Here is a 25998-nt window from a genome sequence, read left to right on the forward strand (position 1 = left end):
GTTCAAATATGGCCTCCAATACCCCAATAGCTGTGTGACCCGGGGCAAGTCACTTAACCCCCATTGCCTAGCCCTTACTGCTCTTCTGCCTTGGAACCATTACACAGTATTGATTCTAAGATGGAAGGTAAAGGCTTAAAATTTTTTAAAAAATTGAATTAGAGTGTGACATTGTTTGTTGATTTGATTTAGTAGAAAAAAAGTTCCCTATTTTTTTTTTTTTACACAAATGGCTAGACCGTTTCTCCCATTCATACTCAAGATCACTCAAGACTTGTAAGATATGGCAAAAGAAATAAGCCCTCTCAGTCACCCTCTGATAATTGAAATCAGGTAAAGCCTAAAGGTGTATTCTTGCCAAAGGCATTTCCCACTGGTGTTGGAGGGAATCAGGGCTAAGTCCAATTCAAGATGGGGTGTTTTGTGGATGGATAGTGTGGTTTGTGGATGTGCAATTGTATCAAGCTTTAGTTTGTAATTGCTTGGAGAACTCTGATCTGCTCATCCACATAGGGAAGACCAAGTAGATGAGGAATGTTTGATTTGAACATGCATATGAATGGGCCTTCTATAGAGTTTGTCCAATAACATTCATATCTGGGGTAGACAATTCAGATGGACAATTAGCAGGGGCCAGAGCAGAAAAAGAATTGGGGAGCAGCCTGGATTATTTTCAGAAAGCAGTAAGGCTCTTTTACTGAACCCAAACTTCCCATAAGAGCAAAGGCCATCTTGCCATACTATCCCATACTATCTTTTCCACACTAACATTCTATTCCTAATGCCATATAGCAGTGAAACACAGAATACCACTGCCCCCAAACAACTATAGCTTGAGGAGAGCAATGAAGGCACATAGCAGGTATGAGCAGGCCTCATGGCATAAATGATGAAGAATAGGCATAAAAGAGGCTATCAAGGAGAAGCTTGACAGAAAGAGAAGATGGGTTAGTCAAATGGCAAGAGCTAGGGATGACGCATGGACAGCCAGAGTTCTCTGAGGATACCCTTCAGGAGAAATCAGGGAAGACCTCCTTTACCATGTTGAACATCCTCTCTGTGGTGAACTTTGGGGAGAGCATGGAGGAGAGTTGCAAAGGATGGTCAGGCATGGATGGGGCACAATTTGTATCCCTGGAATGGAATGCTGCTTTGATGAGATTGCAAATCCATTCAAGCATATGAATATGTTTATTTTTTGGAAGGCTAACTCCTGGGAATTAACTAAGGAAGAGGCTTTGAGTTAATGTGAGCCCAAACTCAGCTGTGTGTCACAAAAATCAATTGTCATGGCCAACAATAAAGCCTGAATCCTGGGTGTCAGTGATTAAACAAAAAAGAATTTGCTAGAGTGGCTAGTACTGAATGCTACATATCCTGGAGGCATGAGTTATTGGACGAGGGAATGTAGCTCCAGAATGATGGGGCATCCAAGTAGCTGCCTGATGGATGAGGGGTTCTTTCTAAACTAGGAAGAGAACAGTCAAAAGAGACTGCCTGCCATTTGCCTTGTCCCACCTGAGAGGTCACTTGGAAGGACGAAAAGAGTTCTATTCTTGAAGTCAAAAGACCTGAACTAAAAAAGGAGCTCCATTACTTTCCAGCTGTGTGACTCTGAATCTTACCAACACTTACCAACATGTTTTTTGAATGGGGAAACAATACTTGGACTATCGACCTCATAGCACTGTTGTGGAGGAAGTGCTTTATAAACCTTAAAGGACAATAGAAAAGTGTGTTGTTATCCTCCTAGAAACAGTGTGGCACAGAGGATAGTGAGCTGGCCTTAGAGTTAGGACTGAGTTCAAGTCCTCCCTGGCTGTGTGACCCTATCAGAGACGCTTAACTTTTTCAGTGTTTCAGGCAACTTCTGATATTATAAGATTCAGAGAAGGTGCTGACCTGCATTGGCAAAACTTACTCATCTGGAAGTTTCCTGTATCCATACAATCCCAAATCCCTCCCCTATCCTCATTATTGTTCTATGACAGGAACTAAAGCTAGGCCAGCTACACCTTGGTATGTAGTAGAAAGAATCAGCTTTGTAGGTAGATGATGAGTTGGTTTTTAAAGCCCACTGATGTCTTTGGGCCACAATTTACTCATTTTGAAAGTGAAGGGCTTGCCTTAGGTGCTCTCCAAGGTCCTTTTCATTTCTAAATCCAATGAAAAATTCGGGGCAAAAGATGACATAAATGAAGGGCATTGATCCTCTCTGGGTGGTTTCTTTTAGGAAACAAGAGAGTTGAGATGGTCCTCATTAGCCAGCAGAGGGCAACCCAACCTGAGACTCTAGGAAGGGATAGGTTGGAGAAAAGATGAGGCCAGTAGAATCCAAGTGGGAATGGGAGTTCCACTTAGCAGTAGGGTTCTTTCAGAAGCTGAAGGACATTTTTACAGTGGCTTACTGGAAATCTGCATGTTTTCAAAGGTGAAGAAAGGAGTATCAAAGAGCTGAGCCTCTGGAAAAATCATTTCACCAGTCAGGGACCTCTGTCTCCTCATCTGGAAATAATACTTTATGTTTCTACTGTTGTGGTTGTTGAGTCATTTCATTTATTTCATATATCTGAGTCTTCATGCCCCCATTTGGGTTTTCTTGGCAAAAATACAAGAGTAGTTGACATTTCCTTCTCCAGTTCATTTTACAGATGAGAAAATGGAGACAAAAAGAGTTAAGTGACTTGCACACGGTTGCACAATTAGCGATGACACTGACATTTGATATATATAAAATACCTTATGGTCTGTAAAGCATCTGACAAATATTTTCTCAGTTTACCAAATCCCTTCCTCACCACAATATTTTAAGGTCAATAGTGAAAATATTTTTATTCCCATTTCATGATTAGGAAATTGAGACTTACTGAGGTAAAATGCTGGGCTCAAACTCTCATAATTAGTGTCAGAGGTGGAAGTCCTTCTGACTCCCAGGGTAGTCCTATTCTCCATCCACCTGATGTGTCTCTTCTAAAAAATTAGGTAATTAGTATTTAAGGGCCCTTCTAGTTCTAACAGGCTGTGATTCAAATGCTACAAACCCTGGACACTTGCTCAACCTATCATCTGTTGCTTGCCCTGCCTGACCTTAGATTTCCGTGTTTTCTTTCCATTTTCTACTTATCCTTTCTGTCCTCTCTTCCTGTATGTTAATCACATTGTGTAACCTTAAGGCTAGAGGAAGTATGAGGAGGATGGGGCTGGAAGCAAGCTGAGAATCTGATTTATGCCAATTCCAATCAGACCCACTTAGACTTAATTTAATTTATCCCCCAGCAGCTGGGGCACCCTCAGTGTAAGGAATGAGGGGAGCTGCTGAGCAACCTTATTGGATTTTGTAGATTTCCTGGAACCTTGGTTGAGCCTGAAAGTTTGTGGCTGCCTCAGAGAGGATCTCCTTTACTGATCCTGCCCATGTCACTGCCAAGGAAGCACAGATTCGACTCAGCAAGCTATGAATAGCCTCAATATTCTGAGCCTTAGGGAGAGTCCAGATCTCAGTTGCTCCTCCTCAGCTATCTAGAAAAGTTAGTACAGAAAAGGAGGATTTAGTACTTGAGTCAATACCATGCAATTGTGGCAGCCTGATGTTTGCTTGGTACCTGGGGAAAGGGCAACATGAATTCAGAGGCATCTATGAATATCAGAAAGAGTCCATGCTGGAAATTAGAAAATCTGATTCATGCCATAATAGATCTAGAACTAGAAGGGAGCTTAGAAATTACAATGTTTACTCCCCCTTCTTCCCCTTAGTGATGTGGAAACTGAGTCAGTGAAAGTAATTTGCCTAAGATCACAAAGCTGGCAAAAAATATTGTCCAGATGTAAACCCAGATTTTTTGACTCTGTCTAGTCCCATTTCCATTTTAGCACATTATCTTTATTCTCCTTATTCCTCCCTCATCTTTTTCCCTTCAGAGTCCTGAATGCAGTAAGCAGAACTTGGAGATACTATTTAGATTCATAGGGCCTAATTAAATTATGCTCCTTTGCCCAGTTTCTTTTCCAAATGCCTTTGCTCCTTCTCCTGCCTCCCCTTCTCTTTTCTCTGGCTTTTCTTCAAACCATCTGAATCCTTTTGGGGGGGGGATGCCAAAGATTTCAGTATCCCTAGCTTCAAACCCTGCTTACCTCTAAAATACTAAAGGAAATTGGACAAGTGGTCCAAAATTTTAGCTTTCTTTCTTTTAATTTTTCTTGGTATTTTCTGCTGAGAATGGGTTGTAGGAAGATTCTCAGTAAGATGAATCATACGCAAACATTCTCTTAGCTCAAAGATAAGTGTGCAAAGGGAAAGTCTCTTGGACAAGGATGAAGTGTGCCTAGTAAGAGTAGCTAAGAAAAGGACTTTACATTGACTATGATGGAAGAGAAAAAAATTAGAAAACATCGCTACGATGTAAGAAGTTCAACAGAAACAACACCCAGTATGTCAAAGGAGACAAAAATCCATGAAAGAAACTTGTAATAAAACCCATGGCCTCTGATGCCTACATAAAAATGTACAAATTATATGAACACACAAGGGAAACTAGTTGTTCTAATGCAAGGAGGCATATTTGATCTCATAGGATACTTGGGCAAAATGATCCAATGAATGGAGTACAGCTCTGTATTTGGGATGAGGGGATATGGGCCAGGAGGATCTAGGATTTCATTGGCGAGGAGCTTGTCTCTACCAATATTGCTGAGAAATTGGTCTGCAACTTAAAGTCTTAGGGAATTTCCTTGTCCCACTGAGAGGTTAAATGACCCTGAGTTCTATATACCAGGTCTAATCTTTCACTTGAACTCCAGGACCATATCACTGGTCTTTGAATATTTCAAATTGGATGTTCCATCATGCTCAACATTCAACATTTCCTTCCCCTGCATTCCCCTTCTAATCCCAATCTTCTCTTGAATTAACCATTTCTGCTGAAGGTATCGCTATCTTTATAAGAATCCAGATTTACAACCTTGATGTCAGTCTTTGACGCCTTACTTTCCTTCACCCAACATCCAATCTGTTGCCAAAGCTTGCAATTCGTCTCTCTAAGACGTCATTTGGCAGCTGTCTCCAGTTTAGGGCTTTGTACCTCTTACCTGGACAACTGAAATAGTGTCCAAATTGGTCTCCCTGGCTCAAGTTTTTCCCCATTCTGATCTATAATTTCACAGTCATCAAAGTGATTTTCTTACAGCATAGGTCTATGGACATGGTCAGTCCAATTCTCTTCCTCCTTGCCCCCATTCAATAAAAGCCCAAGGACAGCCAAATCACCTTTAGGACCCAATAGAAATGTATCCATTTGGTATTTAAAGCTCTTTACAACCCAGTCTCTTATGATTTTTCAAGTCTTTTTCCTCATTACTCCTCCTGCCCCCATATACTCCATGACATAGTCATATTAGTCTACTTACCATTTCTTACATGCAGTGGAACATCTCCCCATTTTGTGCCATTTCTATCCTTACCTCCACCTTTTAGAATTACTGAGTTCTTTCATGACTAAGCTTGAATGCTCTCTTCAGTAAAAGGCCTCTTCTATTCTTTATATACCTTGTACATACAAATCTAGGTCCATATTATAACCCCAATAAGATGTAAGCTTTCGGAGGGCAGGTTTCAGTGTTTCATTGTATTGTCTTCACTTTGCTCAGTGCCTGATGCTTAAGAAATGCTTACTGATTTTCAGATATAGACTCAAGCTACTTTCCAAAATGGCTAGCCCAATCCATAATTCCACCAGTGGTGAATTAGTGTGACTGTCCTCTTAAAGCCTTTCCAATAATTGTTATTTTTGCTAATCTGATGGATGAAAGGTGCTCCCTCAGAGTTGTCTTCATTTATAGTTCTCTTACCGTTCATGATTCAGAGCATTTGTTTCATGTAATTGCTGAGTTTGCATTTCTTCTTTTGATGACTTCCTGTAGGGGAAGCTACATTGGCACAGTGGTTTGAGAATTAGGCCCAGATACGGGAGGTCCTGGGTTCAAATCTGACCTCAGACACTTCCTAGCTTTGCTGGAATGACCTGGCAAATCATTAAATCCCCATTGTCTCACCCATATTATGGCTTTTCTGCCAGTACATAGTATTGTTTCTAAGATAGCCGGTAAGATTTATTGTTGTTGTTGTTTTAACTGCCTGTTAACATCCTTCAGCCATTTACAAAGGAAAAATGGCTCCAGTTGTTTTATTTTTATATCAGTTTCCTATATCCTATGTTTTGCATATCAGACCTTTATCTAGAAATCTGTTGCAAAGGTTTTTTTCCCCCAATTAACTGTTTTTCAATTAACAATCCAATTCTGATTCATTGCTTTTATTTGCTCAAAATGTTTAAAATTTGCTATAACTAAAGTTGCGTTTTAGCTTTCATCATCATCTCTCTTCTTTGTTTGGTCAATAGTCCTCTCCCTATCCACAGAGGCGAAATGAATTCCTTTTCTAATTTGGTGGTGTCAGGCTGAGGCAATCCTAAACTGTGATACAGTGGGACAGACCTACCTGGAGGCAAGCAACTCCAATCCCAACAGCTCCCATGAGTAGGAGATGATTAGCCAGAAAATGTTCTAACTTGGTGATACAGCCACCCTGCATAGGGAACAAAAGAAAAGTGTTCAGTGATAGGGGAGAAGTCTGAGGAGAAGAGGGTAAAGCACCCATTTAGTAATTGGGAAAGGCCTCAAGAATTGTGTTCTGGAATTCATAAGGGCAGTTGTGGTATAGGGACTAATCACTAGTCTTTGAGTCAAAAGCCCTAAGTGCAAATCCTAGCTCCAATGCTTATTAGCACTGTGAGTCTGGGCAAATTACTTGACCTAGGTCTCTGTTTTATTATCTATGAAGTAGAATACTAATACTTAAAATTGCTACCCCACAGAGTTGTGTAGAAAAACCTTTGTAAACCTACTTCCCATAAGTCCAAAAGGGCAAGTATGAATAAAGTCAAGCCTCTGCCAATCCCAAGGACAGGACCAATCTCAGAGATGAGGGTGGATTTTTGAGGAGGAGGAAGTGGATAGATTTCTGGACAAACCACCAGGCATCTCCATCCAGCTAGGATCCTGAAATCCTTTGCTACCTTTAGAGGATGCCATTGCCAAGACTGATCCTGAAAGGAAGCACTTTAAGCTAGTTTATGGCAGGGGCAGATTCTGAGATAAACAGAAGCCACAATTGCCCTGAGAGAGCTTGAAGTCTGCTAAAAAAATAATGATGAGAATGGATTACCTTTACCCCAAATACAGAGCATACAACATGAATTTGCCCTGAGGTATTGCTTAGAGAATATAAGATAAATAAAATATCAGTAAAATAGAAATATCAGAGTTGAAAAATATTTCAGATATCATCTATTCTACCCCTTTCTTTTTATGAAGAAATGGAGGTTGAAAGAGAGAGAATCCATTGCCCAAAATCTCACAACTAGTTGCAGAGGCTGGACTACAATCCTGGATTCCTAACTCACAAGGGAGCAAGGGAAGGAATTCCTGTTAAAGGTTCCTTTTGGATCTAAAATACTATGGTTTTGACAGAAACTGCTGCCAGGCTCTCTCTGTCTCTGTCTCTGTCTTTATCTGTCTCTAGCTCTGACTCTCTCTTTCTGTCTCTCTGTCTCTCTCCCTCCCATTCTTTCCTCCACCCCTTTCCTCACCTTCCCTAAGATGCCAATGTGAGGGAGCATTATCTCAGGGTCTCCTACTTACCTCTACTTTATAGATATTGGAAGGGTGGGCCCGTTGACCACAGAGGACCACGACTGTCTTACAACAGCTGTCAGGTACCCTCCGGCCCTCTGCTTCTGGAGACTGGATGTAGGTGCTGTATTCCCAGTCGGCTGAGCTGTTGCTGCCACAGCACCTGAACTGATAGGGCAGAGAGCACATCCTGAGGGCAGTACAATGGTGGGAAGTACACTTGCAGGAGAGCCCCAACCAGTGAACCCTGGCAAAGATGGATGCAAAGCAGGCAACTAGCCGGGGCACAAAACACAGAGGAGTGGGAGGAGGGACATTAAAAAATATGATTTTATATTATAAATAACACATTTGCAATGCCATGCATTTCACTCTCTGGCATGTAGGTATTAATTTTGTATTAAGTCAAATCAGATTCCAGGGGGCTGGAGGAAAGGAGGCCCCCCATCACCATTACTCCCACGTGGAATTAGAGAACTTGCCGGGAAATGACTCATGGCAATCAAGGTAATTAGCCAGGCAGAAAGTATTTACAGGAGAAAAGGTAGCTATTTCAGGACCAATGTTAGTTAGCTGCACAGGGTTTGGAGTTACCCCCAGAGTATATGCATCAGGTGGAAGTGATGTTTATGGTGTTAGAAGAACCATTTTCCTTACTCACCTGACCTCGGATGACTGTCAGAGAGATCAGAAGGAGGACCAATGGCCCACATTTTTGACCACTATCTATTCAGTTTCAAGAGATCCAGCCTAGAAGTTCTTAAACCCCCCCCCCTTTTTTAATGTCAGGGACCCTATTGGCTATCTGATGAATCTATGAATTCCTTCTCAAAATTATGTTTTAAAATTAATCAAACAAGATGCACAGTTATGAAGGAAATGAATTTTAATGAAATATAGTTCTTAAAGTATCAAAACACATGTTTGCAGATTGAGAACCCTATTTGACAAAAACTGCTGGGAAAACTGGAAGACAGTGTGGAAGAGATTAGATTTGGATCAACACCTCACACCCTACACCAAGATAAACTCAGGATGGGCGAATGACTTAAACATAAAGAAGGAAACTATAAGTAAATTAGGTGAACACAGAATAGTATACATGTCAGACCTTTGAGACAGGAAAGATTTTAAAACCAAGGAAGACATAGAAAGAGTCACAAAATGTAAAATAAACAATTTTGATTACATCAAATTAAAAAGTTTTTGTACAAACAAAACGAATGTAACTAAAATAAGAAGGGAAGCAGCAAATTGGGAAACAATCTTCATAACAAAAACCTCAGACAAAGGTCTAATTACTTAAATTTATAAAGAACTAAATCAATTGTACAAAAAATCAAGCCATTCTCCAATTGATAAATGGGCAAGGGACATGAACAGGCAGTTCTCAGCCAAAGAAATCAAAACTATTAATAAGCACATGAAAAAGTGTTCTAAATCTCTGATAATCAGAGAGATGCAAATCAAAACAATTCTGAGGTATCACCTCACACCTAGCAGATTGGCTAACATGACAGCAAAGGAAAATAATGAATGTTGGAGGGGATGTGACAAAGTTGGGATATTAATTCATTGCTGGTGGAGTTGTGAATTGATACAGCCACTCTGGAGGGCAATTTGGAACTATGCCTAAAGGGCACTAAAAGACTGTCTGCCCTTTGATCCAGCCATAGCACTGCTGGGTTTGTACCCCAAAGAGATAATAAGGAAAAAGACTTGTACAAGAATATTCATAGCTGCGCTCTTTGTGGTGGCCAAAAATTGGAAAATGAGGGGATGCCCTTCAGTTGGGGAATGGCTGAACAAATTATGGTATATGTTGGTGATGGAATACTATTGTGCTAAAAGGAATAATAAAGTGGAGAAGTTCCATGGGGACTGGAACAACCTCCAGGAAGTGATGCAGAGCGAGAGGAGCAGAACCAGGAGAACATTGTACACAGCTACCGATACACTGTGGTACAATTGAAGGTAATGGACTTCTCAATTAGTGGCAATGCAGTATCCCTGAACAATCCGCAGGGATCAAGGAGAAAAAAAACACTACCCTCAAGCAGAGGACAAACGGTGGGAGTAAAAACACCGAGGAAAGGCAACAGCTTGACTACAGGGGTGGAGGGGATATGATTGAGGAAAGACTCTAATTGAACACCTTAATGAAAATACCAACAACATGGAAAAGAGTTCGGACCAAGGACACATGTGATACCCAGAGGAAGCACGCATCGCCATTGGGAGGGGTGGTGGTGGTGGGAGAGAAAAAGAAAATGATCTTTGATTCTAATGAATAATGTTTGAAAATGACCAAATAAAGTAATGTTTAAAAGGGAAAAAAATGGAAGAAAGGCTACAGTGTAAGGGATAGCTAGGTGGCTCTAGGCCTGGAGACAGGAGGACTTTGGTTCAAACTTGGCCTTAGATGCTTCTTAGTTTTATGACCCTGGGCAAGTCAGTAGCCCTTACCACTCTTTTGCCTTTGAACTGATACTTAGTATTGATTCTAAGATGGAAGGTAGGGCTTAAAAAAAGAAAGAAAACAGGAGGACAAGTGATGCTAGAGCTGTTTTCTTTTCTGACAAGGTTAATTAACCAATTGATCAGGGAAATGCTGATGCTTACCCTAAGCTTTAAAAAAAAATCAGAAAAAGTTTCTCATGCATTTCTTTTGGAAAAGATTAAAAGTTGTAGGATTAGCTGATAGTGGCAAATTAGAAACTGCTAGAGTGCCTGGGTTCAAAGAGCAGCCATTAAAAATTTCATGTCACCTTTGAAGAAGGTCTTAAATGGCACGTTCTGGAGATCTTTCATGGTCCTGTGCTATTTGCCATTTTTCTCACTGACTTTGGTAAAGGCAGAGATGAAATGCTATACAACTTTCATACATTACAAAATTGGGAGGGATAACTAGCATAAGCAGTTATGTTATTTAGGATTCAAATTGTGCTATTCAGGATTCAAACAATTTTAGGTGAGAACATTGAGATGAATCTAATAAAATGATAAAATATAATAAGATAAAATTCAATAAGAATAAATGAAAAGTTTTATGCTTGGGGTAAAAAATTAACTTCTGAAATACAAGATGGGGAGGTGTATCTATACAATTTGCCTTGTCTATTTTTCCCCCTATTGTAATAATAGAATCTCAGGGGCACTTAGAGGAAATATATTCCAAAATACTTCTACAGGAGCTATTTCTAAATGATAAATACAGCAAATGAGTCACAGAGAATATTGAGGAAAAAGCCTTTTGAAGCAGTCTACTTTTTTTCTAGAAGAGCTCTTGTTATGAAGTTTTAGCTCATATCTAGTCTAATTTTCAGGGGCAGTGAGGTGGTGCAGTAGATAGAGTGCTCTGCCTGGAGTCAAGAAGACTCATCTTCCTGAGTTCAAATATGGCCTTAGACACTTAATAGCTGTGTGATCCTGGGCAAGTCACTTAATCCCGTTTTTCCTCATTTATAAAATGTACTGAAGAAGGAAATGACAAACCACTACAGTGTCTGTTCCAAGAAAACCCCAAAAGGGACCACAAAGAGTCAGACATGCTTGAAAAACAACTAAAGAACAAAAAGTCTAATCCTTACCTTTTCTTAGTTCTTCCTCATTGCCATAGTTTAGGCAAGAAGTAGTGAATGTTTGGTGCTGAATAGAGAAAAGAATGTGGATGGGAGAGATGTCATCAAAGTAGAATTGACAAGACTTGTCAGTAGATGGGATATAGAGAGAGGTAAAGAAGAGGGAAGGGTCACGAATGGCTTTGAGGTTATGGTCCTGGGTAACTTGCAGGATGGTAGTGCTCTTAAGAGAAATAGAGAAGTCTGGAAGACAGCAAAGAAGAACAACTCTAATTACCCTTCCAGCTAACAATCTTTCTGATACGGGAAGATAGCTATCATTCCTTGTCTGAGTCTTTGCTTATTTAAGCTAAGCATTCTTAGTTCCTTTAATCAGTCCTCATAAGGCAAGGTCTCTAATTCTCTCACCATTCCAATTTCTCTCTTCTGGCTTCTCTGAAGCTTGTCCCCACTAAATGTGGTAACCAGAACTAAATCCAATTCTTCAGATATGATCTGATGGGACAGAACATAGCTACAGAGAAAACCATCACCTTGCTTGATATGAACACAATGCCTGTCTCAAGTGGAAGATTATGTTAGCTTTCTTGTCATCCATATTGCACTGTTGACTCGGATTGAACTAGGTTCTTATTAGTGGGAATAATGAACCCTGTGAAATGGTTGCATTATTTGAATTCATGCATATTGCCATTGGGCTCAAACCAATTACCATATTTTAAATGATTATAAATTCAAGTGGAGCAGATTTGAATATATGCCACAACTTCACAAGTTTCATTATTCCAACGAATGGAGACTTGGCTATAATGGCCCATAAAAGACCCCATTCCCCATTTTTTTCAAATGAAAAAATTATATTTTCATGTTTAGCCACGTCTCCCCCATCCCTCCTCTCTTGTAAGAGTGGGTCCCATTGATTATTGATTTGACATAACAGTAATTACCTTTGTCAGGTATGAACACTTCTTAATTGAATCAATCAGTCAGAATTGAGTGTGAATAGGACCTGTACACTTCTTAGGAAAAGTCAAAGTCATTACAGGAGAGACTTGGCTAATCCCTAAAGAATTTATATAAAAGGAAGGCACTATTATCTCAGAACTAGAGGGAAAATCAGATGATCTAGAAAGGAAGGGGAAAATCTGGGTCATATAGAACTGAATCAGAAATCAGTAGCCCTTGCACAATCAGTAAAGGGGTGAAAGAGAGGATAGGGCTGAACTATAATTGAGAAAAGAGATAACAGTATTCAAGACTGCAGACATCTCAGAGCAGAAGAGATGCTATGGATTGATGCCATCGTTACACCCACTTACTTAAGGACTGAAGAAAGTCCTGGGGAAAAGCCTAAATATTCTCTGATTTTTCTTCTCTGTCTATTCACAGAAACTTTAATAAAATTTGCTTTTTTGTCATGGAAACATTTCCAGTGACCTGAATTTTGCCTCAATTACAAAGAGGCCAGGGGTTAACTAGATATAGATATAAATGTAAATTTAGGCAGGGAGTCTAACCTCTGCCTGAATGTTAGGAATTTTCCTCACTGGAGGCATGGAGAGATTGTGATTGAATTGATAACTTTTCTTTTAAAATGAACTCTTTAAAGCCTCAGAGGATAGAAGCATGTGGATCTTAGGGCCCATTATATTGCCCCCAGACATAAAATGAGCTAATTATCATAACATGGTGTTACATAATGAAAACCAAGGTCCAGATGGAAAAATATTGGGACAATATTTTCCCTTCTCTAGGCCTATGGTGCTGTGTCTATCCTCTATGGTCTTTTAAAGACCATTGACACTGTCTCAGCAATAGCATCTCCTGGTTCCATAAAACTCTTTGAAATTATACTCATTAAGGGCAGCCAGCTTAGCACAGTAAGTGCTGAACACGTGTTTCCTTCCTGTTTCACTATCTCATACTGCCTTTTTTTGGTCATCCTCTCAGTTGTCTGTGTTCTTGATTCCCTATTTTTGTTCTTTCCTTTCTCATTCAAAGATAATTCTCCTTGACAGAGAAAACTGACAGAAAATACGAATTAAAAAGTTCTGTCCCCTCCCCATCACTGTTATTTTTAACGCAGGCAGCTGTATACTACACTTATTAAGAACATTAGATCTGGAGTCAGGAAAGTTCAATTTCAAATCTTTGATCAAGCATTTAATAGTCCTGTGTCCTTGGGCAAAATAATTTACCCCCTTTCAACCTCAGTTTCCTTTTCTGTAAAATGGGGATAAGAAAAGCACCTAACTAATGTAAGAATTTGAATAATATTTCTATCCAGATACATATTTTATAAAGTTTATTGGAAGGGTATACAATCATTCCTATAAGTAATCTGACCATGTAGTTCCTAGCCTTCCAGTCTCTTTCCTCCTTCCCTCCACCTGCCTGCTCTGCATCCTGACTTCTTCCTTCTTCATTCTATTCCTGGCTTCTCTTGATTCTCCCTATATTCTCCCAAAGCCTTGACCTTTATTGATGCACAGCATGTAGAGCAACTGTGGTATGTCAAGAATGTTTGATAGACAGGTAAAGCTATTCAGGAGGGGGAGGGGAGGATCTTCCATGACACACTAATAGAATTGTGATGATCAAATAAGAAAAATATCATTTATAGTGCTTTGTAAACTTTAAAGCACTGTATATAAATGCTATTATTATTAACCTATACACTATAAGCTATAATCTTACCTCTTTTTATCATCCTTTTTTTCCAACACAGATAGAAACATCCTTTAAAATTTTCTTTTATGTTGTATCCTTGCCTTAGTTGATTCTGAGCTTTTATATTTCTGACATTTTTCTTTGAGGTCCATGTCACTAGTTACCTGGTCTTGTTTCCTTCTTCAGAACAAATCTTTTTTTCCCTAAACCTGGTAAGGGCTAGGCAGTTGGAATTAAGTGACTTGCCTTGCTAGGAAGTGGCTAAGGCCATATTAGAATTCAGGACCTCCTGTCTTCAGGCCTGGATTTCTATCCATTGAGCCATCTAGCTGCCCTCTGTATGTCTTTGAAAAGTCCAAGTTGGTTGATGAACATAAACATAAATCTCATTAGATAATTGCCCTATTTTACTCTTCATAGGCTAATTGTGGAATTCCTGGACTGGAGCTACAACTGCATTGGAGCACCTCAGATCCACCACTTGAGGTCCAAGGCTCTGACAGAGACTGGTGGGGAGGAACTTGGGCAGGGGGCATCTGGTGGGGCATGAAGATTTGGCCTCAGGGCAGATTAGCACAGCAGGTCAGCTCAACCTGTCTAATCCAGTATACCAAGGGAGGAGAGAGAAGACTAAAGATTTCCCCCAGGCCAGAGCAGCTCAAATGCCCTGTTTTAATAAACCAAGAGAGAGAGTTTATAGTACACTAAGGGGGAAAAAAAGAGTAAAAAAAGAAGGCAATGGCCAAAAGCTTCTCTGGGAACAAAGACCAAAAAATAGAACTAATGGAGGTCAACAGGATCCAAGGAACTTCAAGCCAAACCTCAAAAATCCAGGGAATTGGACTCAGACTCTGGAAGACCTCAAAAAGGAATTCAAAGATCCAATAAGACAGGATGAAGAGAAATGAGAAAAGGAAAACAATAGCTAAAAAAAGGAAAATAGGTCATCTGGAAACAGAAGCACATAAATTAAAACAAGAAAATAATGTTTTAAAAGCCAGAATTGACCAACTGGAAAATGAGGCAAAAAAGTCAGAGGATGAAAAGAAAGATGAGGAAACTGGGGCAGACTTAGGTCAAATGACTCATCTAGGACTGTACAACTAGTAAATGTCTGAGGCAGAATATGAGCCCAGGCCTTCCTGACTCTAAGTATAGTGTTTTATCCTATAAGTCATCTATGAGCAGGGAAATGTCTATGAGCATTTCTTCATATTGGTCAGAATCAGAATACAGGATAGCAGTGTCTTCTGTAGCTTCTTTTTTATTTGTTTTAAAATTATTTTTAGTTTTATTATGGTCTTAACAAACATCAGTGAATGTGAGCATTTCCATAAACAATGAACAGACAAAGAGAACTGCATGTAGACCTCTAATCTCTATGGCATATGGCTTAGATTATAAAAATATGTTAATCAAATTTAATACAGTAGTACCAACACTTCCCTGTTGGTCTGCCGCCAGTTCTAAACTTCTATTTTCTTCTGCTTTTTTTCTGTAAAATGAGGATCATAGCACCTATCTCTCAGGATTGTGTGGATTAAGTTAAAATATTTGTAAATTACTTAGCATCATATCTGGTACATAGTAAGAACTGTGTAAATGTTAGCTTTCGTGATAGTTATTATTATTATTATTATTGTTCAATACATTATTCTTGTTTCATTGATACTTATTTCTTTTTTTCTTCTTCTTTGGCATCACTAATACTATCCTGAAATTCTCTCTCAAACACATTCCTCCTTTCTACCTCAAAGCCTTTTCTTGTAACAGATTAAATATGGTCAAGCAAAAAAAGGCCATATATTAATTGTATCTGAAAATATATCTCTCACTCTGTATCTATTGTTTACCTGTATGTGAAGAAGTGTGAGGCATGCTTCTTCATTGTCCTTATGAAGGCTTCATTGGTCCAATCCAATAAGAATCTCTACTATAATTTACTCAAAAAATGGTTGTCCAGCCTCCAGGAAATTCATTCCACTTTTGGAGTTTGATTGTTAGAAGTGTTTTTTTCACATAAAATCTTAAGTTACTTCTTTTCAATTTCCATTCAGTGCTCCTGGTTCGGTTCTTTGAAGCCAGACAGAATACGTCTAATCCTTCCTCCACATGCCAGTCCTTCATGTAATTGAAGACAGCTATCGTATTTTCTGCATGAGGATAAACATGCCCAATTCCTTCCACTGATACTCATATGCTAGGGACCCAAGTACCTTCACCAACCTGGTTGGACTCTTTTGGACACTCTTCAGCTTATCAACTTTCTTAAACTTGTGGAAAGGAAAACTGAATCAAGTTCTGGACTTTCTGCCACTGATTTGGAGCAAACAGCAGTTGGAAGGTTAGAGTGAAATTGATGGACACCAATGACAGTTGGTGGGGAGTGGTGACTGGGAGAGTGACAGTTGTTCTTAAAGGATGATCTCTTTCCTGGTCCTTGGACTGGAAGGAGTGCTCTCTCCCTGTCTCCAGATAGACGTACCTCTATTCCTGGATTTCCCCAACTGTGTGCTCTACCTGGATTCCTGTGATTGTGTCATCGAACAAAAGGATTTAAGGGGAGTGGTTTGAACTGTAAGGCAGGTCTTTAGGGCTCTAGCATGAAGAGACAGACCCAACCAGGTCTGAAGGCCAGAACCTTTTCTTCCTCTTACTGTCTACTGCTAAAGACTTTGAATTTAAGAAAACTAGCACAGATTAGCAAAGACCTGACCTCAGCTCAAAAGCTGAGAAAGACTCAAAACCAATCTAGGAAAATCCTGATTCCCTCTTCCCTGATATCTTCCTAATTCAAACTTGTTATTAAATTCATCTCATTTAAATAACTCACAGTCAGATAAGAGGAGGACTATAATTTCAGAGGGACATAGAGGGAGCTGAACCTAAAGACAGTCATTCAAACATAAACAGTCCTTATTGGACCCCTGCTAGGTGACCTTGGTCTGGGGGGAGGCTTGTCCCTCAGGGGGGTCCATGCTTACCTGCCCTGGGATATCTTCAACATCAGTCAAAAGAGAAGACATCCCCTCAGGCTATCAGAGTTGGCCCATTTCTTGGGAACCCCATTTTTTCAAAGATAGCCTCTCAGTGGGGGATATCTCCCTCCTTTTACCTCACCAGCATCCATATTCCCTCTGTCTCTTCAACTCCTCCATTCCTTGTTACAAATTCAATTTTATAACAACAACAAAGTTAGAAAAACAATTCCCTGTTACAAAACCTTCCTTATCTCCTGTCCCTCTTTAATCCTCTTCAGTTCCTTTAACTATTACAAACTGCACTGCTGAGAACTGGGTACAAATTTCCAGATGAAGTTTGATAAGGATAGAGTACCACTGGAATATAATATTCCTCTACCTGTAGATTCTATCCCTCTTATTGCAATGTACAATTGGTTTAGCTCTTTATAAATTTGAGTAATTAGACCTCTGTCAGAGGTTTTTGTTATGAAGATTGTTTCCCAATTTGTTGCTTCCCTTCTAATTTTGGATACATTAGTTTTGTTTGTACAAAACTTTTTAATTTGATGTAACCAAAATTATTGATTTTACATTTTGAGATCTTTTTCTAGCTCTTGCTTGGTTTTAAAGTCTTTCCTTTTCCAAAGATCTGACAAGTATACTATTCTGTGTTCGCCTAATTTGCTTATAGTTTCCTTCTTTATATTCAGGTCATTCACCCATTCTGAGTTTATCTTGGTGTAGGGTGTGAGGTGTTGATCCAAACCTAATCTCTCCCATACTGTCTTTCAATTTTCCCAGTAGTTTTTATCAAATAGTGGGTTTTGATCCCCAAAACTGGGATCTTTGGGCTTATCATAGACTGTCTTGCTGAGGTCACTTGTCCCAAGTCTATTCCACTGATCCTCCTTTCTGTCTCTTAGCCAGTACCAAATTGTTTTGATGACCACTGCTTTATAGTATAGTTTGAGATCTGGGACTGCAAGTCCTCCATCCTTTGCATTTTCCCCCCATGTTCCCTGGATATCCTTGATCTTTTGTTCTTCCAAATGAACTTTGTTATGTTTTTTTCTAATTCAGTAAAAAGGGTTTTTGGTAGTTCAATGGGTACGGCACTAACTAAGTAAATTAATTTGGGCAGGATGGTCATTTTTATTATGTTGGCTCATTCTACCCATGAGGAATCAATGTTTTTCCAATTGTTTAGATCTAGTTTTAATTGTGTGGAGAGTGCTTTGTAGTTGTGTTCATATAGTTCCTGTGTTTGTCTCGACAGATAGATTCCTAAGTATTTTATATTGTCTAGGGTGATTTTAAATGGAATTTCTCATTCTAATTCTTGCTGCTGAAATGGGTTGGAGATATATAGAAATGCTGAGGACTTATGCAGGTTTATTTTGTATCCTGCAACTTTGCTAAAGTTGATTATTTCGACTAGCTTTTTGGTTGATTCTCTAGGATTCTTTAAGTAGACCCTTATATCATCCGCAAAGAGTGATAGCTTAGTCTCCTCATTGCCAATTTTAATACCTTCCATTTCTTTTTCTTCTCTAATTGCTACTGCTAGTGTTTCTAGTACAATGTTAAATAATAGAGGTGATAAAGGGCATCCTTGTTTCACTCTTGATCTTATTGGGAAGGCTTCTAGTTTATCCCCATTGCAGATGATGTTTGCTGATGGTTTTAGATATATGCTATTTATTATTTTTAGGAAAGATCCTTCTATTCTTATACTTTCTAGTGTTTTCAATAGGAATGGGTGTTGTATTTTTATCAAAGGCTTTTTCTGCATATATTGAGATAATCATTTGATTTTTGTCAGTTTGCTTGTTAATATGGTCAATTATGTGGATGGTCTTCCTAATATTGAACCCATCCTTGCATTCTTGGTATGAATCCTACCTGGTCATAGTAAGTAACCCTTGTGATGACTTGCTGTAGTCTTTTTCCTAGTATCCTATTTAAGATTTTTTGCATCTATATTCATTAGGGAGATTGGTCTATAGTTTTCTTTCTGTGTTTTTGACCTGCCTGGTTTTGGGATCAGTACCATATTTGTGTTGTAAAATGAATTTGGTAGAACCCCTTCTTTGCTTATTCTGTCAAATAGTTTGGGATTAGTTGTTCTTTGAATGTTTGATAGAATTCATTTGTGAATCCATCTATACTTGGGAATTTTTTTCTTAAGGAGTTCTTTGATGACTTGTTCAATTTCTTTTTTTCTGATACGGGGTTGTTTAGGTAATTTATTTCTTCCTCTGTTAGTCTAGGCAATTTATATTTTTGTAAGTAATCACCCATATCATCTAGATTGCCATATTTGTTGCCATATAATTGGACATAATAGTTTTTAATGATTGCCTTAATTTCCTCTTCATTAGAGGTGAGGTCTCCCTTTTTATCTTGGATACTGTCAATTTGGTTTTCTTCTTTCCTTTTTTAAAATTAGACTGACCAGTACTTTGTCTATTTTATTTGTTTTTTTAAAGTACCAGCTTCTAGTCTTATTTATTAAATCAATAGTTCTTTAACTTTCAATTTTATTAATTTCTCCTTTGATTTTTGGGATCTCTAATTTAGTCTTTATCTGAGGATTTTTAATTTGTTCACTTTCTAGTTTTTTAATTTACATGCCCAATTCATTGACCTCTGACCTCCCTAATTTGTTAATATATGAACTCAAGGCTATAAATTTCCCCCTGAGAACTGCTTTGACTGCATCCCATAGGTTTTGAAAGGACGTCTCATCATTGTCATTTTCTTCAATGAAATTATTAATTGTTTCTATGATTTGTTCTTTAACTAACCAGTTTTGGAGAATTGTATTGTTTAATTTCTAATCAATTTTTGATTTACCTCTCCACGTACCCTTACTAATTATTATTTTCCTTGCATTGTGATCTGAGAAGGTTGCATTTATTATTTCTGCTCTTTTGCACTTGTTTGCAATGTTTTTACGCCCTAATACATGGTCAATTTTTGTGAATGTAACATGTGCTGCTGAAAAGAAGGTGTATTCCTTTTTGTCCCTATTTATTTTTCTCCTCATGTCTACTAACTTTAGCTTTTCTAAGATTTATTTCACTTCTCTTACCTCTTTCTTATTTATTTTTTGGTTTAATTTATCTAGTTCGGATAGAGGAAGGTTCAGGTCTTCCACTAGTATAGTTTTTTATTTATTTCATCCTTGAGCTCCACAAGTTTCTCCTTTAGAAATTTGGTTGCTATGGCATTTGGTGCATATATGTTGAGTATTGATATTTCCTCATTGTCTATATTGCCTTTTATTAGGATGTAATTACCTTCCCTATCTCTTTTAGCTAGATTTATTTTTACTTTGGCTTTGTCAGATATCATGACTGTGACTCCTGCCTTCTTTTTATTAGTTGATGCCCAATAGATTTGGCTCCATCCTTTTACTTTCACCCTATGCGTATTTACCTTCCTCATGTGTGTTTCTTGTAGACAGTATATGGTAGAGTTTTGCATTTTAATCCACTCTGCTATTTGCTTGTGCTTTATGGGTGAGTTCATTCCTTTCACATTCAGAGTTATGATTACCAGCTGTGTATTTCCCAGCATTTTGATTTCTACTCCTAGTCCTGCCTTTTCTTCTTTCACTATTTCCTTCTACACCAATGTTTGTTTTAATCAGTCCCCCTAGTTCCCACCCTTGTTTTACTTCCCTTTCTACCCCGTCCCTTCTCATTCCCCCCTTATTTTCTTTGCAGTCTTTTTAAAACTATCCCCAACCCTCTCCCTCCCTTATACTGCGTCCCTCCCCACCAGTCCATTTGTTATCCTTCTACTCCCCTATAGGGCACGAATCTATTCTCTGCCCCAATGGGCACAGATTGTTCTTCCCTCTTTGGGTCAATTTCAATGCATGTAATAGTTGAGGATTTCCTGTCTCCAATCTCTTTACCCTTCCAATGTATTGATGTTCTCCCCCCTCCCGCCATGAGCTTCTTTGTGACATATAAATTTACTCCCTTTTGTTTCTTTTCCCATTTCTTTTAGTATTAGCCTCTTTTTTAGCTCTAGTTGTATATATACATATATATACATGCATATATATACACATGTATATGTATTTACGCATACATATATCTATATACCTATTTATGTCTTGTCCTTTCATCCTATACAGTTTGTCACTGTTCCCTCTAAGTGTAATTCTTCTAGCTGCCCAGGTGATAATAATAGTTTTTAAGAGTTTCCTTGACCTCTTTTCTTATAGTGATACATATCATTTAAACCTATTGAGTCTCATAAAAAAAGGTTTTTTTGTTGTTGTTTTGTTTTATTTTTCTTTTTTACCTCTTTTTAAATTACCTTTTGATGATTCTCTTGAGTTCTGTGCTTGGGCATCAAATTTTCTGTACAGGCCTGGTCTTTTCTTTACAAATGCTTGGAATTCTTCTATTGTGTTGAATGACCATACTTTCCCCTGTAAGAATATAGTCAGTTTTGCTGGGTAGTTGATTCTTGGTTGTAGACCTTGTTCCCTTGCTTTCTGGAATATCGTATTCCATGCCTTTCGGTCCTTCAGTGTGGATGCAGCCAGTTCCCGTGTTAACCCCACCGTGTTTCCATGGTATCTGAATGGCTTCTTCTTGGCAGCTTGTAATATCTTTTCTTTCATCTGATTGTTTTTGAATTTGGCTATAACATTTCTTGGTGTTGTCAGTTGGGGATGAAGTACAAGAGGTGATCTGTGGATCTTTTCAATCTCTACTTTCCCCCCTTGTTCTGGAATATCGGGGCAGTTTTCTTGGATAATTTTCTGTAGTATTATGTCCAGGCTTTTTCTTTTGTCTTGGTCCTCTGGTAGAGCAATGATTCTTAAATTGTCTTTCCTTGAACGATTTTCCAAATAATCTGTTTTGTGAATGAGATGCTTCATATTTTCCCAAATCTTTTCATTCTTTTGGTTTTGTTTTATAGTGTCTTGCTGCCTTGTGAGGGCACTTAAATCTAGTTGTTGTATTCTGTTTCTTAAAGATTGGATTTCCTCCCTGGCTTTTTGGTCATCCTTCTCCTTCTGGTCTGATTTTCTTTGGAGGTCATCTTTCATCCTTTTTACCTCATCTCTCATCTCCTTTGCCTCATCTTTCTTCTTCTTTGCCTCACCTTTCATCTCCTTTGCCTCATTTTCAAGCTGGTTGATTTTGCCTTTCAAGATACTATTTTCTGTTTCCAGATGACTTATCTTAGTTTTTAAGTTCTTTTACCAATTGTATTCAGCCTCTCTTAATTGTGTTTTGAATTGCATTTTGAGTTCTTCCAAAGTGTGTATCCAATTTGCTGGGATTTCTGATTTGTCATTTGATGATCCCTCCTCCTCTGTTCCATTTGCTTTGTTTATTGACTGTATAGAAACTGTCTATTGTAATTTCTTTCTTCTTTTTCTGTTGTTTGCTCATATGTACCCCTTCTTTACTCCCCATTGTCTGTGGTTTTGATCCTCTCATTTTTTGGGGGGTTTGGGGTTTTCTGTCAGTCTCCCCTCTTGGAGCTTTGACAGAAGATCTCTCCATGCAGTCTGTGGTGGAGTGTTGTTGGGGTTTGAGCTTCTCTGTCCTCTGGAGACTTTTGATTGGATTAAAGTCCAGAAGTCTGTGGGGAAGAGGTGTTGGAGTTTGGGCTTCCCTGAGTTCTGAAGACTTTTGATGGGATTAAGTTCAGCTGGGTTGGGCTGGATGTGCTCTGAGGCCAAAACCTCCTGGAAGGCTCGAGCAATATGGAAGGTCTCTGCCTCTGTGACCAGGCTGCCTGCTCTGTGCTCCCTCTCCAGCTCCTTCCCCGCCACCTGCGTTTGATGCTCTGGCTTTGGCACACCCTACAGGCAAGTTACACCCTCCAGACAAGTGCCTTTGCCTGACCAGAGGTTCTTTCTGCCACTGGAGGCTTAGCATTCTAGATGGGGGGTAGGAGGGGTCCGGGGACCTTCCTTCTGGCTTCCCCTTAAATAAACCCAAGTATTCTCAAATTCTGGCTTTTTGGGGTGTATCTTTTGGATTGAGTCCAGCAGGAGGGTTCCTTGGTTCTGTCTTGTTGTTAGGTTTGATTTTCAGTCCCCTAGGAGCATTTAGTTTGTAATTGGTAAGGAAGGGTATTCAGATGTCTGGACTTTTGCTGTTTCTATGCCACCATCTTGACTCTGCCTCCCTGAAAACTCCTGTTTTTTTTTTAATTAATTAAAAAAAAATTTGTCAAGACTCCATTCTCTACCCAAATCCATGGCTTCTACCTCTACTTTTTGGAATCCCAAAGAATGTGATGGCTTCCACCCATCTTTGTCTCCTACACAATTTTAAATTGTGAGTTTACTCTATCCTCTGAAAACTTTTAATCTTCTCTTCTAGAAGGAATATCAGCTTGCTCTTGGTACATATTATAGTAGCTATTTGACCATGGCAAGTTCTCTTTCTTGTAGGAAGCAAGAATCTGAGTTCTCAGGTTCCAATTAATATTATTGGAAGTTCTTGTAGCTCTCTCTGGTAGTGAACTGTTGTGATAAATTGTTGCATCCTCTCCTGAGTGCTCCCAAAGAAGACTTTATTTATTTATAGCAGCCTTTTGTAGAACTGGGGCTAGCTGTTCAAACATACTTGATCGGCCATTAGTTGCTTCCTACTAATGATCCAATGCAAACAGAAGCTAAGCACAGCTTGTATTTAGAAGGGGATTTATAGATGATGATCATCAACAATTACACCTCTTCCTACCCCTTCTACTCTCTCACTATAGTCAATCTTTAGTTAACTTCTCCAGCCTTTCAGCTTTTCTCCTGCTCTTTGTCTTTTTTCCCTTCATTTTTAAAAAATGGGCACCTATGTACATTTTTTTGGGAATGAGATCCCAACAATGTGGGAATGATCTCTCTCTTTGTTTTATACAAATACTAAGATTTTTCTGTGGTTTGATTAATACATGTTTTTCTTCCTATCTATAAGCTGTGTTCCACAAACTATTGTGGACTAAGGTGAGCACTTTGCTATAATATCCTGACAAATGAAGAAAACAAAAAGATGAGGTTTCTTAGAAAAATATTTCTGGAGTTGGGTCATCTCAGTCTTTGATGCTTGCCCAATATGGAATTCTCTTTGGCACAACTAACTTCCTTTCTATAGGGGAACCTGGGAGATGGTTTAGAGACAATGAATAAAGGGAATGGGGATTGGAAGCTAAGAAAGGGAGTGGCATCTTACATCCTGCTGCAGTTGGTCCACTGAGTATGTGATTTCCTTTGCTCTGGGCTGGCCATAGTTCTCAGTCAGAGTCTGGTTCAGATGCTGTTTTAGCTCGTCGCTTAGCTGAGAGAGAGAGAGAGAGAGAGAGAGAGAGAGAGAGAGAGAGAGAGAGAGAGAGAGAGAGAGAGAGAGAGAGAAGTAGGGATGGAACAGAATAAGAAAATATGACTCAGGCACAAACTGCTTTCAAAAATCTTCATGCCCCAGGCATATACAACTATCGTATGCTTAAGTTCATGGTCATGCATGGTCATGATGAGTTATCAGCAATGATGTTATCCCTTGATGCTGACCAGAGTGTAGTCCTTTGCCCTAGCTTCCCCAGGGATGTGACTCAATTTCCTACCAATTCCTTCCTTAGCCTAGTTTTCAGTGATCTCTATTTGGCCCCATTTTACCTCATCTCATACAAGTTCCAAAAAGTTTCTTCTATAGCTAAGATGATAGTCATTGACTCTTTTACCTCTGTACCTTTGTGATTACCCTTCACTTATCTAAATCCTATCTATCTTTCAAGACATGGTTTAAAATTTCAAGTATTTTTAATAGGAATGAGTATTGTGTTTGTCATAAGAGTTTCTTATTGATATAATTAGTCAGAGTCTGATTCAGATGCTGTTTTAGTGCCTCACTTAGCTGGGAATGAGAGAGATGGATTTATTGACATAATCATATGATTTTTGTTCTCTCTGTTGTTGATGCAATCAATTATGTTAATAGAAATTTCTTTGTCCATGAAGGCCGTCTTGATACCTAAGCCCTCAGGACTCTCTCCCTTACCTGATTTCTTATGGTATGTATTGTCTACTTTATTCATGGATTTCTAGAGCTAGAAAATTCTTAGAGATCAATGATAACTCTTCCATATCACTGGTCAGGAAACTGAGGCATAGAGAGATGAAAAAATCTTTTCAAAATCACACAGTTAAGTGGCAAATCTGGGATTCATACCCAGTTTTCCTGTCACTAAATTTAGGGTTATTCCCATTATACCAAACTGCCTGGTATTTCTGTTATAATAATTTTAGGTGTGTCTCTCTCTAAATTGATGGGATGTCTTTAAATAGAAGGTAGATGACAATGTATCAGGCACATTGCAGAGGATAATTCTGTTCAGGGTTGGAGTAGATGACTTCTGAGTTCTTTTTCTATGAGGTTCTTTGAATATAAGCTTTAGAGGGCAGGGGATTGTGATACTAGTCTTTGAATTTCCTGTGGTTGCCGACATAGTACTTTGAATAAATAAGGTATTCATTAAATATTGATTGATTTCTTGAATCATTGACTAAATTGTTAATCCTAAATCATTCAATCTAGGATTGAAAGGGAAATAAGTTCAACCACTGGCTTTAATAATTATCCCAGAATGAGAATTTGACCTTTCTCTTTCACATAGCCACCCTTTAAGTTTGGGCTCTTGCCTGGATTAATACAAAAACCTCCTGGTTGATTTCACTTTGTCCAGCTTCTCCTCTTTCCCAGCCCCCTTCTATAAAGCTGCCATAGTGATGCTCTTAAAGCACAGGTTTGACCTTGTCACTCAATAAATTCCAGGGCTTCCAACTAACTGTAGGATCAAATACAAACTCTTTAGTTTGGCATTTAAAGTTCATCACAATCTGGCTCCAGCCCACCTCTCTGGGCTTATTATATATTACTACCCCTTGTAAACAGTCCAGTTTTGCCAAATTGACCTTCTTGCTTTTCTCTGCACATGACATTCTATCTCCCCATCTCCATGTCTTTGAACAGGCTGTCATCCATTCTTGGAATGCACTCCCATGTTATCTCTGACTCCTCGTCCTCACTAAAGGTCAGATGAAGCCTTACCTCCTACATGAG

General features: G+C 38.8%; 1 protein-coding gene across 1 annotated transcript in view; it reads right to left on the reverse strand.

Moving 5' to 3' along the window:
• TSPAN11 (tetraspanin 11) overlaps nucleotides 1–25998 on the reverse strand; it is a 190584-nt gene that overhangs the window by 8745 nt on the left and 155841 nt on the right. Inside the window, exons 5-7 of the mRNA XM_001372627.5 lie at nucleotides 24115–24219; nucleotides 7696–7854; nucleotides 6494–6580 (exon numbers count right to left, since the gene is read on the reverse strand). Coding sequence (XP_001372664.4) covers nucleotides 6494–6580; nucleotides 7696–7854; nucleotides 24115–24219 — 351 coding nt within the window. The remainder of the gene's footprint in view (nucleotides 1–6493; nucleotides 6581–7695; nucleotides 7855–24114; nucleotides 24220–25998) is intronic.

The sequence above is a fragment of the Monodelphis domestica genome, chromosome 5 (genome assembly GCF_027887165.1).
Source record: "Monodelphis domestica isolate mMonDom1 chromosome 5, mMonDom1.pri, whole genome shotgun sequence".
In the NCBI taxonomy this organism is placed as follows: domain Eukaryota; kingdom Metazoa; phylum Chordata; class Mammalia; order Didelphimorphia; family Didelphidae; genus Monodelphis; species Monodelphis domestica.